This window comes from Neolamprologus brichardi, chromosome 15 (assembly GCF_056152115.1).
Source record: "Neolamprologus brichardi isolate AB-2024 chromosome 15, ASM5615211v1, whole genome shotgun sequence".
NCBI classification, from domain to species: Eukaryota; Metazoa; Chordata; class Actinopteri; order Cichliformes; family Cichlidae; genus Neolamprologus; species Neolamprologus brichardi.
The window spans coordinates 6,600,928-6,616,481 of record NC_142118.1 but is presented as its reverse complement, the minus strand read 5'-3'; the positions used below and the strand labels follow the sequence as shown (position 1 = coordinate 6,616,481).

The 15,554-nt window shown below is 40.1% G+C and overlaps 1 protein-coding gene across 1 annotated transcript in view; it reads left to right on the top strand.

Annotated features, from left to right (window-relative positions):
- Positions 1-12,836, top strand: part of akap7 (A-kinase anchoring protein 7) — a 46,478-nt gene extending 33,642 nt beyond the window's left edge. The window contains exon 10 of the mRNA XM_006793084.3: positions 10,091-12,836. Within this exon, the coding sequence (XP_006793147.2) occupies positions 10,091-10,311 (221 nt within the window). The 3' untranslated portion in view covers positions 10,312-12,836. The remainder of the gene's footprint in view (positions 1-10,090) is intronic.
- Positions 12,837-15,554: the final 2,718 nt, after the last annotated feature.

Below are 15,554 nucleotides of genomic sequence, written 5' to 3'. Positions count from 1 at the left end.
AACTATGAGACCTGGAAGATATTAGAGACCGAGACAGCAGGAGCACATCAGGGAGGAACAAAGTTAAAGGAGAACATATCAAGAACACCCAGCAGCTCCGATGCTTTAAACTATATGTTGACATCAGTACACTGACATGCTGTGACTGTGGCAGAGTGACCTTTTTATTTAGAAAACTTAAGAGAAAACCTCTTTGAGTTATTGAAAACCACTCCACATGTTAAGATTAGACTTGTGTTTTATTTAATAAGACAGTTTCTGTTGCTGTTGATTGAATGCATATTCATTTGGTTGAGTTTCTGTGGATCTGAACCAGCAGCAGCAGTAGCAGAATAGTGATTTCATATGTCTTTATGTACCTCGTCACATGTCCTAAACACATTGAGGGAACTAATTACATTTTACACAACTTTTCACATGGACTCAGCAACAGATATAACAATAAACTTAGTAATAAACGTCTTAGAGTTTGTTTGTCAATGGTGACAGTGCCAAGCCCATTCTTGTGAATATGTCATCACAGTAATTCTTGAAAGGAGTCTCCATCTATCTGCTAAAGCCAAGGATGAACTGATAAGATTGTGGCTGTAAAAGATCAAGGGTCAGCTTTTCTGTAATATCAAAAGATTTGCAAAACCCCTTGTTTGGACCATTATTCAGTAGAGGTGGGAATCACCATACATCCCACGATACGATATTATCACAATACTTAACGCACGATACGATATTATTGCAATTTTTTAAAATATTTTGCGATATTCGGATTCTGTACATAAAGGTAAAGTTTATCAATATTCATTTTATCTAATATCAAAGTCTCACACTCAGTCTTTCTCTCATTTCAGTCAGTTTTAATGTTGACAAACTGAACGGTTTGTATTACAGTCTAGTCCAACTTAACTGAATGCAACCATCTGGTACAATTATAGCTATTCTGAACTATGCAATTTGTGAAAACTATGCAGCCCCTTCAGCAACTGAAGAATTTGATAGTAAATTAAAGCAAAATATAATTTTACATTAAATAAAAAAGTTTTAAACTTAATTAAAATAAAACATGTCTTAAATTAAAATAAGTAAACTGTCATGTTTATTGCTGCCATAAAAAAAGTTAAACACATTTGGACAGTGAAGGAATGTCAGGATTCTTGCTCAGAAAAAGGATCAACATGCTCTGAAGTCAGAGCAAAAACTTTTTTGTAACAAAATATCTTTTTTTTTTTTTTTTTTTTTTTTTTGCCTGTCCCATTTGGTTCTTTAGCCGTCAGAATTGTTGTCTGAAGACCAACAAGGATACCCAATGGATTTATTTCGCCAAATGGATCATCATGGCATTGCCGTATTGGTCCATTTGATCGACCTTTGTTTTTATTATTTAATTTATTTAATTTTCAGTTGTTACAGACGGGACAGACATGAGTGAGGGATAAGATGTTAAGAGAAAAAGAATAGAAAACAAGCAAAAAAAAACAAAGCAACATACTAAACACAACACCATCGCATTAATCTAGCTAAGTGTAAACAGCAGTAAATACTAAATATTGAATGTTGTTGTGCAGCACGCAGGACAGACAGCGCACAATGTGCAAAATATCAATTTCTGCCTTCCCTGTATCGATACATTATCAGCAAACAAAATATCACGATACTACACAGTATCAATTTTTCCCCCACCTCTATTATTCAGTGACTCAGGGAAAGATAAGAAACTGAATTACTAATAAAATGAGTTTTAAAGTCTACACTACACCTTGACTGATTACGTGAGGGACACAACTGCAAGGCTGTAATGTAATAATTTTAACTGTAATGCTGTAATTCTAGTTTTGATGTGGATAAAATCAAGTCAATAAAGTTACACTAAAAGATGTATTAGTCATGATAGTTCAGATACATTAGCCTGGATCGAAGTAGAAAACCAATGAACTTCTGCCCCTCTGTTTTAGAGACCAGAACAAAAATTACATTAGCGTATGATTAGGGTCTCTCCTTGATGATGAGACCTCAGTGCAGACCGCTTGCAACTTTTTTCTTTACTCTTTTTTTCTTTCAGTCTAAGACCAAAAAAGCTGTTTTAGAGACTTGAAAAAGGCCAAAAAGTGAGGAAGTGGACCGTAAGAAAGAGGCAAAGAAGCCAAATAGGAAAAGACAAACTGGTTTGGGAGAAGATGATACTTAGAGGCTATAGAGAGTTAAACTTGACAACAAAAACAGATGGAAAGTCGGTACAACCTCCTTTTGCTGTTAAAAGTGTGTGTATGGTTCTCATCACTGTCACCATGACTACACAGCCAGCAAAAAAAAAAAAAAGGTAAAGAGAGGGAGAGCAAGAGGAACAAATGTTTGAATAAAGAGAGAGCGAGGTTAGAGAAGGTAAAAGCAGAGTGGCAGCGAGAGGAGAGGATACGAGGAGGGCTGGCGCTTTGAGAAATTGTGGGAGCACTGAGAGTGTGTGTCAGGGGGAGAGAGAGATAAGTTGAGCGAGTGAGATTCATGTGTCTGTCAGCCTCGTTGCTGTGGAGTCCGTTTATCCGCAGTTTGAAAAGCTTATCTGTTTCTCTGCTAGTGTGTGTGGGTGAGAAACACGTACAGAGGATGGCTTTACTGCCATCATAAAGGCCGTCACTTCGACAGGTCAAGACTGAATAGGCAGATAGAAACACGCAGTCACATTAACAGATACAGACACAGAAGAGACCTTTGACAAGCGAGACGAAACCACCTTACGTAAGGTTGGCATCGAAAGCGATATTTTCTGGGTGTTCAATGCAACGGAAGGAACTCAAGAAGCGCTAAGTCACGGTTTTAGTTCACTCTTACGTCATCGTATCTTGTCCAGTGTTTCATTTTCTGAAGTGCGGCCTCAAAATAAAAGCTTCTGGTATGCAAATGATTTCTTTTAAAAGCCACTTTTACAAGAAGAAAACTTGCCCACGGTATTGTGCCCTGCTTTCCTTCTCCATCCTTCTGTCCAACCTAATGCAGTATTTTGGTAGTATGACTCAGTGGCTTTGGTTAACAGTTTTGCCTTCACAGTATTTCTGCATCCTTTTTAGGCTTCATGTAGCCCCGGGGTCCAAACCTAATGTTTAAAATCACTGCTGTCTAGCACTGAAAGTATCTCCCCCGTGGTAACACACAAAGAGGCTCTTGTAACGGTGCTGTTTGGAGAGTGTGTGCAATCCCTGAGACGCCAGAATATGTCTGCTTTGTTTGTTCGTGCTTACTTAATATTTGATGTTTGTGCTTGTGTTGCAGATTTGGTTCAGGCTCCAGTCCGTGCTAAACGCTCAAGTACGTGTCCTCCTCCCGTCACATGTGTGCAATCAGAGTTGGGAGGGTTCATTCAAAATGTGATCTGCATCTGATTACAAGCTACAACTGCAATGACCCTAAAGCCATCATTCCCCATATACCTTCACAACAATCAAATTCAGGCTGATTAATGGTGTGATTACTTCCGACCTTGGAATAATCTCCAGTTTATTGATTACAAAAGAGGATACCATCTCGTTGCTTTTTTGTATCCAAATCGTCTCTCTGATCATTCTCAGTATTTTTACTAATATTGTTGTAATCCAATCACAGACAATCTCATTCCTCTTTATTAAGTTAGCGTAAATGGTGGAAGCAGAAGCAGCCTCTGTCCTATTTAGAGCATCTGGGCAGGAAGTGATTAAGTAGGCTGTCCATTAATCGTGCTGCTGGGTTTTATGTATTTGTTTCAGTTGCATCCCCCTCATTTGAATTCATCCTGCACTCTAAATCATAATCCTTGTTTACATTTTAGGTTTACCTTTCTTACTTTGGTATTTACTTACACATATTTTATTACAGACATTCCTTCTTCATGTGTTTTATTTTAAATCTATATGCAAATAAATTACTTAAATTGGGTTGAGACCTTTAGAAACTAGTGGACATGTAATGGGTTTAGCATGTGTACAAACTGCAATTCAACTGTAGAACCAGCCACTGAATGAAAACCTGCCTAATCCCAGTGATGTAGGCCTACAAATCATTCTGCAACCAGCTGGTACTTGCTAAGTAGTAATGAAACTTGGAAAAAGTGCAACACAAAGGGGAATTGGAGACTTCACGGAGTAAAAGTTGCACCTTATTGATCTGCTGTTGACCAACACAGTCACAAGGAGGTTTCAGTGCGACTGTCAGCAACCTACAGCAACCACTTGCCAAATAGTCAGGGAACACCCATAGCTACTGGAAGTTGCGCAGACTTGTCGCTAGGCCTGCGGGACTGAGGCCCAAGCCATATTGGCCTCAATTAATTAAGGCAAATATGCTTCATATAGAACCTTTCCTGTTGAGGAATATCTCTTGTAGTCGTCTTGTCCTGTGCAGTAAATTACACAGTTCCCACCGTGATATGATTCTTCTGTTTTGATGAGAGGCGAGGTTTCACCCAGTTTGTTCTGGCTGTAACCGTCACTGACTGGGCTATTTCTCAATTCATAAAATGATGATTAGACCAAACATATTTAAATATGCCAGCTCTAATGCATTCTTATACAAACCCTCAAATATCCAACATAAAATTTAACAAAACATCAATAACAAAACACAATTAACGTACAGTTTTCAGCTTTTATATGTGAACTGCTGCAGAGTTTATCATGGATGTCTTTGTTGAATGTTTAAAAAGAAAATCCAGCCACGCCAACGACATCTTTTACTGTTAACTTGGAGCCAGCACTATATGCAACCTTTATAAATATTAATCATTACTCAACTAAGTTTGAGCCAGCAGTCTCCATTTGGGATGGGTATTGATGAGAGTTTCACGATTCCGATTCCATTTTCGATTCTGTTGATTCTTTATCGATTCTCTTATCGATTCTTTTTAAAAAAAAAGGAGAACACTAAGGTCGATTAGCTTAGAAATTTGTTTTATATCTTCTCTTTGAACAAGATAGAAATTTAGGAGTAACATGGCCTTACAAACCCAACAGTGAGATCTTAGGAGATCCACAGCCTACGGCTCTTCAATGGGGTGTCACAGGGTCCCCAGGAAAAAAAAATTGTAAATGTAAAATAATAAAATAAATATTCTTCTGTAGCAATAACAAAGTATAACATAAATTATTCAGTAGCAATTACACAAGAATATCCAGTAATGTCCCTGCCTACAATTAAACACATTCACTTACCGAATGTCGGGGGCATCTGCTGTGGCAAATGGGTGCAAGCCTTTTACCACAAACTTAGTCACTGCTCAGTGACATTCGTCTATCCTGGTCTGAAAGGAGACGCTACAGGTAGACTGCAGCGAGAACTGCCAGCATCTGAGCCAGACTCTGTCTGTCTCTCTCATCATGGTCACCTAAATGCACAGTAATGGCAGGTTTTGTAATAAGGCAGATCGCGCTAACATAATATGCACTGTTAGTTGATTATTTACCTGCAGCATTAACGGGAGAGGACGTGCAAACGTTACCGCTGCTGCTGGGTTGAGATTCACGAGTCCGGAGCAGAATTAAAAACACGACATTCATTTAAGGTCATCGCGTGTTTTGTGAGCAAATGCTTTTGCATATTCGTAGTGTTTCCTCCCTTAAATGAAATATCTACTTTTCAAGTATTACAAGTTGCCCTGTTGTCATCCGTTCTCATAAAGTATAACCAAACTTTTGAGCATTTGAGCCGCCGTGTTTCCTGCCAGGTAAATGACGCTCCGCAACGCGGTGACGTCATTTGGGGTGACTGGAATCGATTGCAAAAATGGCAAACAATTCCAAGGAATTGAAACAGTGGGAACCGGTTCTCAACAAGAACCGGTTTTCGATACCCATCCCTAGTCTCCATTGTGGTGGGGCAATGTAAAGTTGTTCGAAAGCAATGTGCTTTCTAAAGCTCCTCATTTTTCCCAGCAAGTCAGTTTCTCTCAAAGCAAAAAATATAATTTTTGAAAAGAATGTTGAAGAAGCACTTTTTAAATGTACACTCATCAATATTGGGTTGCATATTGTACTCAGTCTACGTGTGCATCTTCCAACAAACCATCCACCATATTTGAATACAGAGTCTGGGAAGGACATCTCCCTTCCAACTATTGGTGTTTTACACATGTGGCTATAGACCAGTCAAATATGTAGTACTCCAAAGGTGGAGGAGAACATTTTGTATGTAGGCTAAAGTTAGGCTCAAGTGTCTGATAAACACTTTGAATACCCTCTCATACAATGTGAGAATGTATTCAATCAGCTGCCCCAGAGTCTAGTAATGTGTTAGGCCATATCAAAGAAAGTTTAATTAATGCTGACAAACAGCAGCTAACAGATATTAACAACAGCTAAGAGCAACAAAAACTGCTGCGTTTACTCTCAGCAGTTCAGCATACCCTCAACAATTCTCCTCAGCCTGGCTGCCATCAATGTGAAGTAGGATTCTCTGACTCACTCACCCGTACTGGACTGCTTTCACAAAGGTTTACGGCCTCCTCCAGAGTAAATAAAGGTAGACGTCACTCGGCATTGACAGCTGAGGTTAACAGTGGACTGACAGTCTTGCACGGATGGGAAAAAACTCTGAGACAGTTTGGCTCCAAACAGTTGTAGAAACATGCCGTCAGTGTCTGATATGAGGTACAATCTACACCTAATGTTTTTGGTCTCTCTTGGCTGACTCAAACTTTTGTTTGTCCTGTAATAACTATTATAGCTAAGATTAAGCACTTCAATTGGGATGGGTAAGAAAAAACAGAAGTAGTCTACAGATGAACAAGGTGTTGCAACCTGGCTGCAAAGAATGTGACAAAAACAGGGAGACCTCACATAGTCTTAGGGTGTTGTTAAACAGTTTAATTAAATAAAGAAAGCAGAGATTAGTTTGACCAAATTACAGCTTTACTGTTGTTAGGCACAGTTTAATTTAACTACATTTACTGCAGTTTTACTACATTTTAAATGTTGATTAAATGGTTTCTGACAGCAGAGAGGACTGCAAACATCTTAATGTTTGTTTTACTTCAGACTGTCGCCCACTAGGAGGTTGCCTAAGTAAAGTGCAGAATATGCTCCCTGCTTAAAAAATAAATAAATAAGTATTGGCCCAGTTGCTGTTTATCTCATGAATCAGAAACCGGTCATCAGTAATGAGCGGACGGTTTGTGGCGCTGACTGTGAGGGAGTTCTAAGAGTGGAGCAAAGACTAAACAGGGTGACCGTCACATGATTTAAACGATTGCGATCATTAGTGCTAGGAGCGCCACTCTGCGCTACTTAGAAATGTGCCTGCAGTTTTACTGAGAAAAGGCATATTCAGTGAATTCAGTCACTAAAACTAAGGGGTCGATAGAAAAACAAACATCAATCAGAGGTATGACTCACTCAAAAAGACAAGCAGGCAGGTAATCAAATAACATCTCAGTACAACAGCAGCAGCAGTGTTTTGTAGAAATCACAACTCGATAAACCTCAAGTTGCCAAAACAGAACAACATGTTCAAAAACAATAGATGGAAAAGCTGATTCGAGCACACGGGGAAGTTGGAGTGAGAAGCAACTGCTGGCTTGTTCTGACGACTCCTGTTTTCTGTTTGGCGTGCTGTTAGCAGGTTGGACGCTTGGCATAAACAGCATAAATCCACAGTCGCACAGTGCTCGTGTCATCAGACCGTGGCGGAGGTGATATACTCGCGACAGTGACTTATTCCAGTGGTCTAGATAACAGATTTCAGCTCACAGTCGGTCTTTGGTGACTGACGCCACTGTATTATATTCTGCACAGAGGTCAGCAGATGCACTTCACTGATATTTGCATATTAACAGAGGGCACAGCAAGGTCGGTGGCACCTTGTTGTATTTATTATTCATGGGTATGCTAATTTAGCAGTCTGCACAGAAGGATTTTCATATAAAATGACTCATTGTGTGTGTGGATTGTCACTTATGTAACAGTCTAACAGCCGATGACTGAACAATTAACACAGCATCAGAACTTGCTTTAATTTAATTTCACCATCTTGCAGGTTAATATTTAAAAACAACAAAACAAACGGGGAAAAAACATAAGAACAGAATGTGACACATGGCTGGTTTGAGACACCTCTGTCGGATGTAAAAAAACAGATGACAATAAATTACGCATCATACTCTTGGCTGGTTCTGACCTCAGCAAAATTATCATCGTCGTCGTCTCCTGCTGTATGCTCTGTCTCGCTGTATAATGAATAATAGAGCATGACGCTGATTTCAAATGAAACAAACCTATGGGCCCAGTGGGATTCTGTGGTAAAGAGGGTTAGTGTGCGAATCTTGTGCTTGGCCTTGGTAATCAAAAGCTAATGCGGTTATATAGTGTTTGTGCGTCCGTGTCTGTGTGTGTGTTTGTGTGCGCCAGACAGACTGGACGGCTGAATGATTTTTCTATTACTCTCTTTCTGAATGGCTTGCTCCTGCCTGTCCATCCTACAGCCTGCCTGCCTGCTTTGCTCTTTTTCTACATGAATTATTGACTGACTGACCATCTCAGCAATTCTTCTGACTGGCGTTGCTGTCTTTCTGTCTGCCATTTTGTCTGTAGCTGAACTAAACTTAAATGATTTGCTTTGGTGTTCAAACCAAAAAGGAAATTAATATCAGCTGTTTACATCTTCTGTGACTATCATCTCTGCAACGATCACTTCTTTCCTATTGGGACATCAATCTGTTGTCGCCGTGTTCAGTCTGTGATGAGTGGAGAATGCACACAATTAATTATTGTCAGATTAATGGTTATTTTCTGTTTTCATTTTGAGCATATTAGAAAAAGAATGAAACGGGTCGTGCTTTCATCAGAAAGGCACTCAGACACCACAGGAAGCAGCTTAGTGCTGCAATCAAATTTACCGTCGAGTTAAATGTCACTACAGCTAAAAACGGACTAATTCCTGACACATATGGTGAAGTGGAAGCTCAGCTGGAGCCACAAACACAGAGAACAATCAGCAGTTTCGTGATGGGTTTGGATATTTTTCTGTTGAGTACTGATGTTGCTCTAACATGCCCTTTTACAGGCACAAGGGGGCATTTATAGTCTGACAGTTGACGATGGTGGTATAAATCGGGTTTAGAGTTTCATTGGCATCCTTGTTATCACTCCCATGTTTTTATTCTTGGGCTGTGTAGCGTAGCTTTGCATTCAGGTTGATGACAATACTGTGGAAATCTCCTACCACTGACATCATTCAGATGTTTGTGCACTGGTTTGTGTTTAATAGGAGCACCCATCATTATAACAGTGTGTGAAAATATAATAGGTCGCCTTTAACATTGAAGGTGCCAGTTATATAAAATTTGCCTTTATTACATTTTAAAACTACGCGTAATATGGGCTAAAACAAATTTAGACCTCAGTCACACAGGCTTACAGATCAGTCATTGACCCTATGGCAACATCCAGTTGCTAGGGAAACGTACGTGTTCTGCAACCAGTTGGCAAGTGGTTGCTGGAGGTTGCTTGGAGTTGCCAGGTGTAATTGGTAGCAAAGAGTGTGCTGCACCTAGTGCTGCATCATAGATTGAATGGCAGATGCCAGCTTGTCTGAAAATACTCGCCAACAACTTACTCAACAGGAGTCAAACTTGCAAAATTGATATGCAAGCCAGAAACGTGGCAACGTTTGACTTTCAACTTAAAGTCAATGTGTTGAAACATATTGGTTGCACTGGTAAGAAGCAAGTTTTACTCACTAGTTTTACTCACTGGCGTCCCCCATGTGCTGCATCATTGTTGCCACCAACTCCAGCAGCAACTCGGCAACTGCAAGTGGTACACACTTTGCCTAGCAACTGGAGCTAACTAAGGGAAGGAGGGGTCGTTACTGACCAGACTCTCGACCTTGAGGCAATATTTATGTAAAATGTTTTGCTATGTCCAGTAATTTGAATCTGCCTGGATGGCTTCCTCCTTTGGCACAATTCCACTGATCTTCTAAGATTTGTTGATTTTGATCAATTATGTGATTTTCTTTGTTTTTGTTTCCCCGCAATCTTGCTGACAAACTCTTTTATTGGCAAAGTTGATTGATTACTTTTTTCAACTCGCTGTTAATCGACATGACGTGCTCATATACTTGTGCTTTTGCTACCCAGGTGGGCGTCGCCGGTCTGAGCCAGACGAGGCGGAGCTGCTGAAGGTCAGCAAGCGACTGGTCGAGGACGCCGTCAACCGCGCCTTGCAACAGTACAAACAGGAAACACTTCAGAATGGGGGCGGTCCTAATGCTGCCGCACTGAAGCCCCCTGGAAATACAGAGGAAACTGCTACAAAGACGAACACTACAGCCAACTCCATCACAGTGAACAGGAAGTGACCTCACCCGACCGAGGCGCAGTGACTGAAAAACCAGCAGTCCGGACACCATCAGCCAGGCTTGGTTAGACATGAGAAGAGTCAGTAAGACCTGGGTACAAAGCTTGAACCAGCCAACCAGTCAGCCCGCTTTGCTGACCAGCTAACCCAGCTAGCCAGCCACGCTAGCCACCCGCCCACCTGACCTAGCTCGACACAGTGCTAGTTAAATAGGTAATGTAGCTTGAAATTAACGCCAGGTGACCGTCCTAACAGGCCAGCCTGTTTAGCCTGTTGACTTACCGCACCAACTCTGCTGTCCTACATCTAACAGCAAGAGTTTGGCCCCTCCTTCTGCACTGATCTGCGGGGGAGGGGTACATGTTGGCACGTCAAACCCAGAACACAGATGTGAAGCACTCCTGTAGAGACACTCCGTATTTAAGGCTTCACTGTGACCCGTCACTGCAAAACTGCCCTTTTAGAATAAGAAAAATTAAGTTTTGTTTATAGTTTAGTTTACCTTTTAAAATAAACTTGAAATGTTCTTTATTTCCATCTGATAATGAAAAAAAGCCTTTTGCTGAAACGGTTTCAGGTGAAGAGTCTTTCACCATCCTTTAAATGTCTTCTGCTTTCATAGACAGAAAATCATTTGTTCATCTTTGAGGCTGAAGAGGCCGTGTGACTGGCTGGATTCTTCAAACTTAAGTGTGAGACACGCGTCAGTATGCTGGACTTGAATCTGTGCAAGCTTCTGTTGCATTTGGCAGTCCACTTAAATAGATCTTATTTAAATTTCTAGCATTTTATTTTATCTTCTTCACGTCTGGTACAGAAACTGACATAACCTGCCCCCACTCCACAGCTTTGCTTTAAGTGTCATGTATTACAGTTGCATTACCAGAGCGTGTACTACTGAGGCAGCACCGAGACAATCATGGAGTTGAGATAGATTCACTTTGGAAAATTAAGTGATGCTTTTGAGCAAAATCCTATAAATCGACCTCCACTAAGAATAAATAAAAACACTAACTTTGGTGGATTGGGGATGCTACAAAATAAAATGATGTGCTTCAGCGTAACATTACACTATGAGTTGCCAAAAACGTATCTCCGTTAATGCCAAAACCTTCATGATTAAATCCTTGACAAGCTGTTATTACTGTTAGACTCAAGTATTTATTTCAGAACTCACCTTCCTCTCTAATACATTAGTGTGATTTTTCTTTTTTTTGTTTGATTCTCTATGAAATGCAGTTTTAAAGAGCAGCGCGCCGCACGTTGGTCAATTATTAAGTCTGTGACACAGGCTGGAGTCCGTTTGTTTGAGGCTCAGTGTTTTTGTTTTGGGGTGTATCAGTATGCTGATGCTGAGAAGCATCTGATTCTGTAGTACTGTATATGGAAGAGCTGTTAAAGGCAAGCAGTGATTGAGAGTCACACAACAGCTCCTCACAGCTGAGAACCCCACAGCTCCTAATTTCGCTGTCTTCCATCTTTTTTTTTAATGTAAGCTTAATGACATAGGCCCTTATAGCGTTGTGCTCATGAAATCCATCCACTGTTATTCAGAAATACGTACGCACCAGTGTTAAATTAGATATTACTGCAGGAAACAGCTAGAACGGTGATTCTTTTATCTGTTTAGCTGCTTTGTCTTACAGCTGATTTACACGATTTAATGTAAAAACATAAAAAATGAAGACGCTGGATTTTAGTTTGTATTTCGAAAGTGTACAAAGCACAAGATTTTTGTAATTTATGTTTTTAAAAACTGGTTTCGGATTTTACAGAGCAGGTTTATACTGTTCAGATCAAAGTGGCCTTCAGTCACTAAAACAAACTCGTGCGATTCTTGTTTTCCTGAAGGATGTTTTTTACCCCGCGTGTGGGGTACGTTCGGCGATTTGCCAAAGTCTCTTAAACATCAGCCTGAGGCTAAAGGGTTGGATTCTTGAGTTAAATGTTTTAAAAAAAATTAAAAAGTCCACCATAAAACAGAAAATGTGTTATTTCCATTGTAAGAAAAAAGCAAGTGACTTTGATTTTCAGCTGTTTGAGGTTTCATTTCCCTGCAGTGAGAACAGGTGTGGAAAATGCACTCTCATCTCTGTGGAACCTACTTAAACGGTCAATAACACAGACTGATGGGAGGAGGAGGAGGGGGGTAGCTGTCTTACGGTGGACTTTGAAGATTTTCTTTTCGCTTTTTTTTTTGTTGTCACCAGGTCCTTAATCTCCTTAAAATCCCCTTTAATACACAAGTTGTCCTGTTGGCCTGTTCATGTGTCTGTGAAAGCGTGGATGTGTTTGTCTGTGGGACGTTTGATCAGCGGTTCCCCTGAGAAATTCTTGTCTGTATCAATCATGGAAACTCAGACTTGCGTGTGTGTGTGCGCGTGTGTGAACAAGCGTACAAATATGTCTTCTCTGTTTGCCTTTCCATGTTTCCACGTGTATGTCCGACTGAGTGGGTGTGTTGTTTGTACTGTGTTGTATATCTTGTTCTGCCATATTTGAACAATAAAACAGGATATGAGATTCAGAACTAATATCTTCTTATCCCCGTCTCCTTATTTCAGTCTGGGTGCACGTGTGTGTGTGTTACTACATTAAGATTACAGTAAGAAAATTATTTTAACAGCGGCGAGCATTTTAAAGGGACTTTTTTGCTTTGATACAATTGTATATGCTGGAGTCACAGTGGTGGGAGACCGCAGCACGTTCAAAATTACTGCAGTCTTTGAAGTCTTGTTGCCTTTGAAGATGAGTCAAAGATGGGTCTGGAACCACTCAGTCAGTTGCCATCTTCAAAGCAACTTTAGTGCAAACTTTAGGCAAATTGTTGCCATCTACAAACAAAATTTAACCAAAACTTCCCAAATTAACTATTTGCATTCAGAGTAAAGCCTGAACTTCATAGATCTAAAATAGAAATTCCTGCACAAATTGTGATTTAGTTTCTGCAGTATGGTCACTTAACTGCAAAATGACATGGGCGCTTGGCAACCAGTTGCAAACCAGCTGAGTGGAGATGCGGATGAGTTGCACTCACTGTCCCACACTTACTCGGATTGATTGCAGCATGTTGCTAATCTACCTGAGAGTGATTGCAGTCAGCCTGAGGCAGTCTGTGATTATTTGGAGACAGGTTGCCTCCATCCAGGCCACCAGTGCATTTGCAATTGAAACTCTGAGTTTGGGCAACTGTAGGCTGCTGAGTTCCAGTGCATCCCGCTGACAGTCACTGGGATTTTGATCTGAGGAGTTTAGAGGCTGGATGAACACCCTGGGCTCTAGTTTCATGTTCCTCAAGTTTTACTCAGCAGCCTTTTGCAAAGTAGCGGGTTACATGGTCATGCTGTTGTCAAACATGCTATTGCCCTACAGGGTCATATTTGATCTGCTTCACCATTTAGATTTATGGTACTTGCCTAAGTAACATTAATGCAAACACTAAAGTTTCCTCAGAAGAATAAGTTAGATAGATAGATAGATAGATAATATGGTTTCCTGGCGGTAAAAGGCCCAGTTTTTCCCAGAGACATTTTGGAGCAGAAATTTTGTCTGTTGAATCACCACAATTTGCTCTTGCAAAACCAAAATCCATTATCCAAAAAGCAACCAGTCACCATTAACATTTAAATCAGGATTCTTAAGAATGTAAAATCCTTTTAAAGCAATGTTTCTATTTCTATCAGCTTTCCAAGCATCACTGCTAAATTGTGCACATCTCATCTTTTGAAAAGAACATTTACCATTATGCATTTACCATTCACAGGCCCTTCACACCCCAAGCACACCCACACACAATTTTTATTTTGCCTCAGCTGAAACCGAGGAAGGATTGAAATAGAGAGAAAAGGCTCTGTTTACAAATATAACCACCTCAAAGCTGATGTACATGAAGCTCTAGGACAATGTGGGCATGAATCTCTACACTAACTCCCTTTATTGTATTACTATGCATTCAATAATGGTAACTAAGGTCTTTCATTTAACGGCAGAGAGGACTCGGCATCCCACATAACATAGGCTTATAGGCTACAAATCTTTCACTTATAGTTGGTTATTGTAGTCGCAGCACTTCAAACATCCTTATTCAAGCTTATAATGGAAAACATGTACTTCACATCAACTCAAACTGGTAAATTCAACTGGAATTTGTTTAGAAACAACAGCAAAGTGATGGGAATCTTCAAACTGATCTTCTAATAGTGCACTGAAGTACATATTTTGCTGTTATTTTAGTGACAAGCTGTTTTTAAGTTGCCCCCTGTTATTTTTTCCATTTCTGTCTGAATGTACAGTTTCTCACCTGTTAGATGTCAACTTACACCTTGAAACTTTAGAGTGACTTTGGTGGCTTTCAAACATGAGTCTGTTCTACTTGAACCTGTCCAACTAAATCTCTGTGCAAGGCTGATTTCTCTCTCTCCAGTTATATTTTTACGAAACAGAATAAATCTAACCAGTCTAATGGTGCCCATTGATTTATAAATTAACAAGATCAAATTCTTTGGCTACCAATTGTTTAACAAGAAACCCACCTGTCACTCGGAAATAGCCACATCCAAATCGTTCTTAATTTTGACTCACCTGATTCATTCAATCTCTCAAGTCCTCACATCAGAGTCTTCCTATTTCTAAAGAAAATAACTTTTAGGTATGTGTTCATCTACTGCGGATTGTTTTTGTTGATGATGTTTTTTAGGACTGCCACTTCATCTTTTGTCCTCCACTTGTCCAGTTTCCTCAAATTTTTTAGAGACAACCTGCACACCATGCTGAAATGTGCCAGCTTTTCGGCTAAAAGCTCTTTGGGAATCACCAAAATGAGTGAAAAAGCAGAAAATGTCCAAAGAAAAACTTTTAAAGACCTTCTTAAAGCCTGAAGAACTAATGCTCAAGACCACTTTAAAAGTTACACGAAACGCAGGCTCCTTGGAAACAAAATATAAAGAAATGAGAGATGGTTCAAGACTTTTGCACAGTACTGTATTAGACATGAAGGATTTGACAACTGTATTTCTTTTCTCTAGCTTCATGGGAAAGCAAGGCCAAAGAAACCCCTCATGTAGCTTTAAAGGTGAGGCAATGAACCGTATGGATGTGGTTGTGTGTGCTCTCTGTAGATAATTGCTTAATTGCTTAGTGACCAGTAGGAGGCAGATAGCCGGACACTGAGTTTTGGAGCCATCAAGAAACAAAACAACGGTCAATACGTGACTTGGAAATTGTTCAAAGCTCTGCTCCAGCACT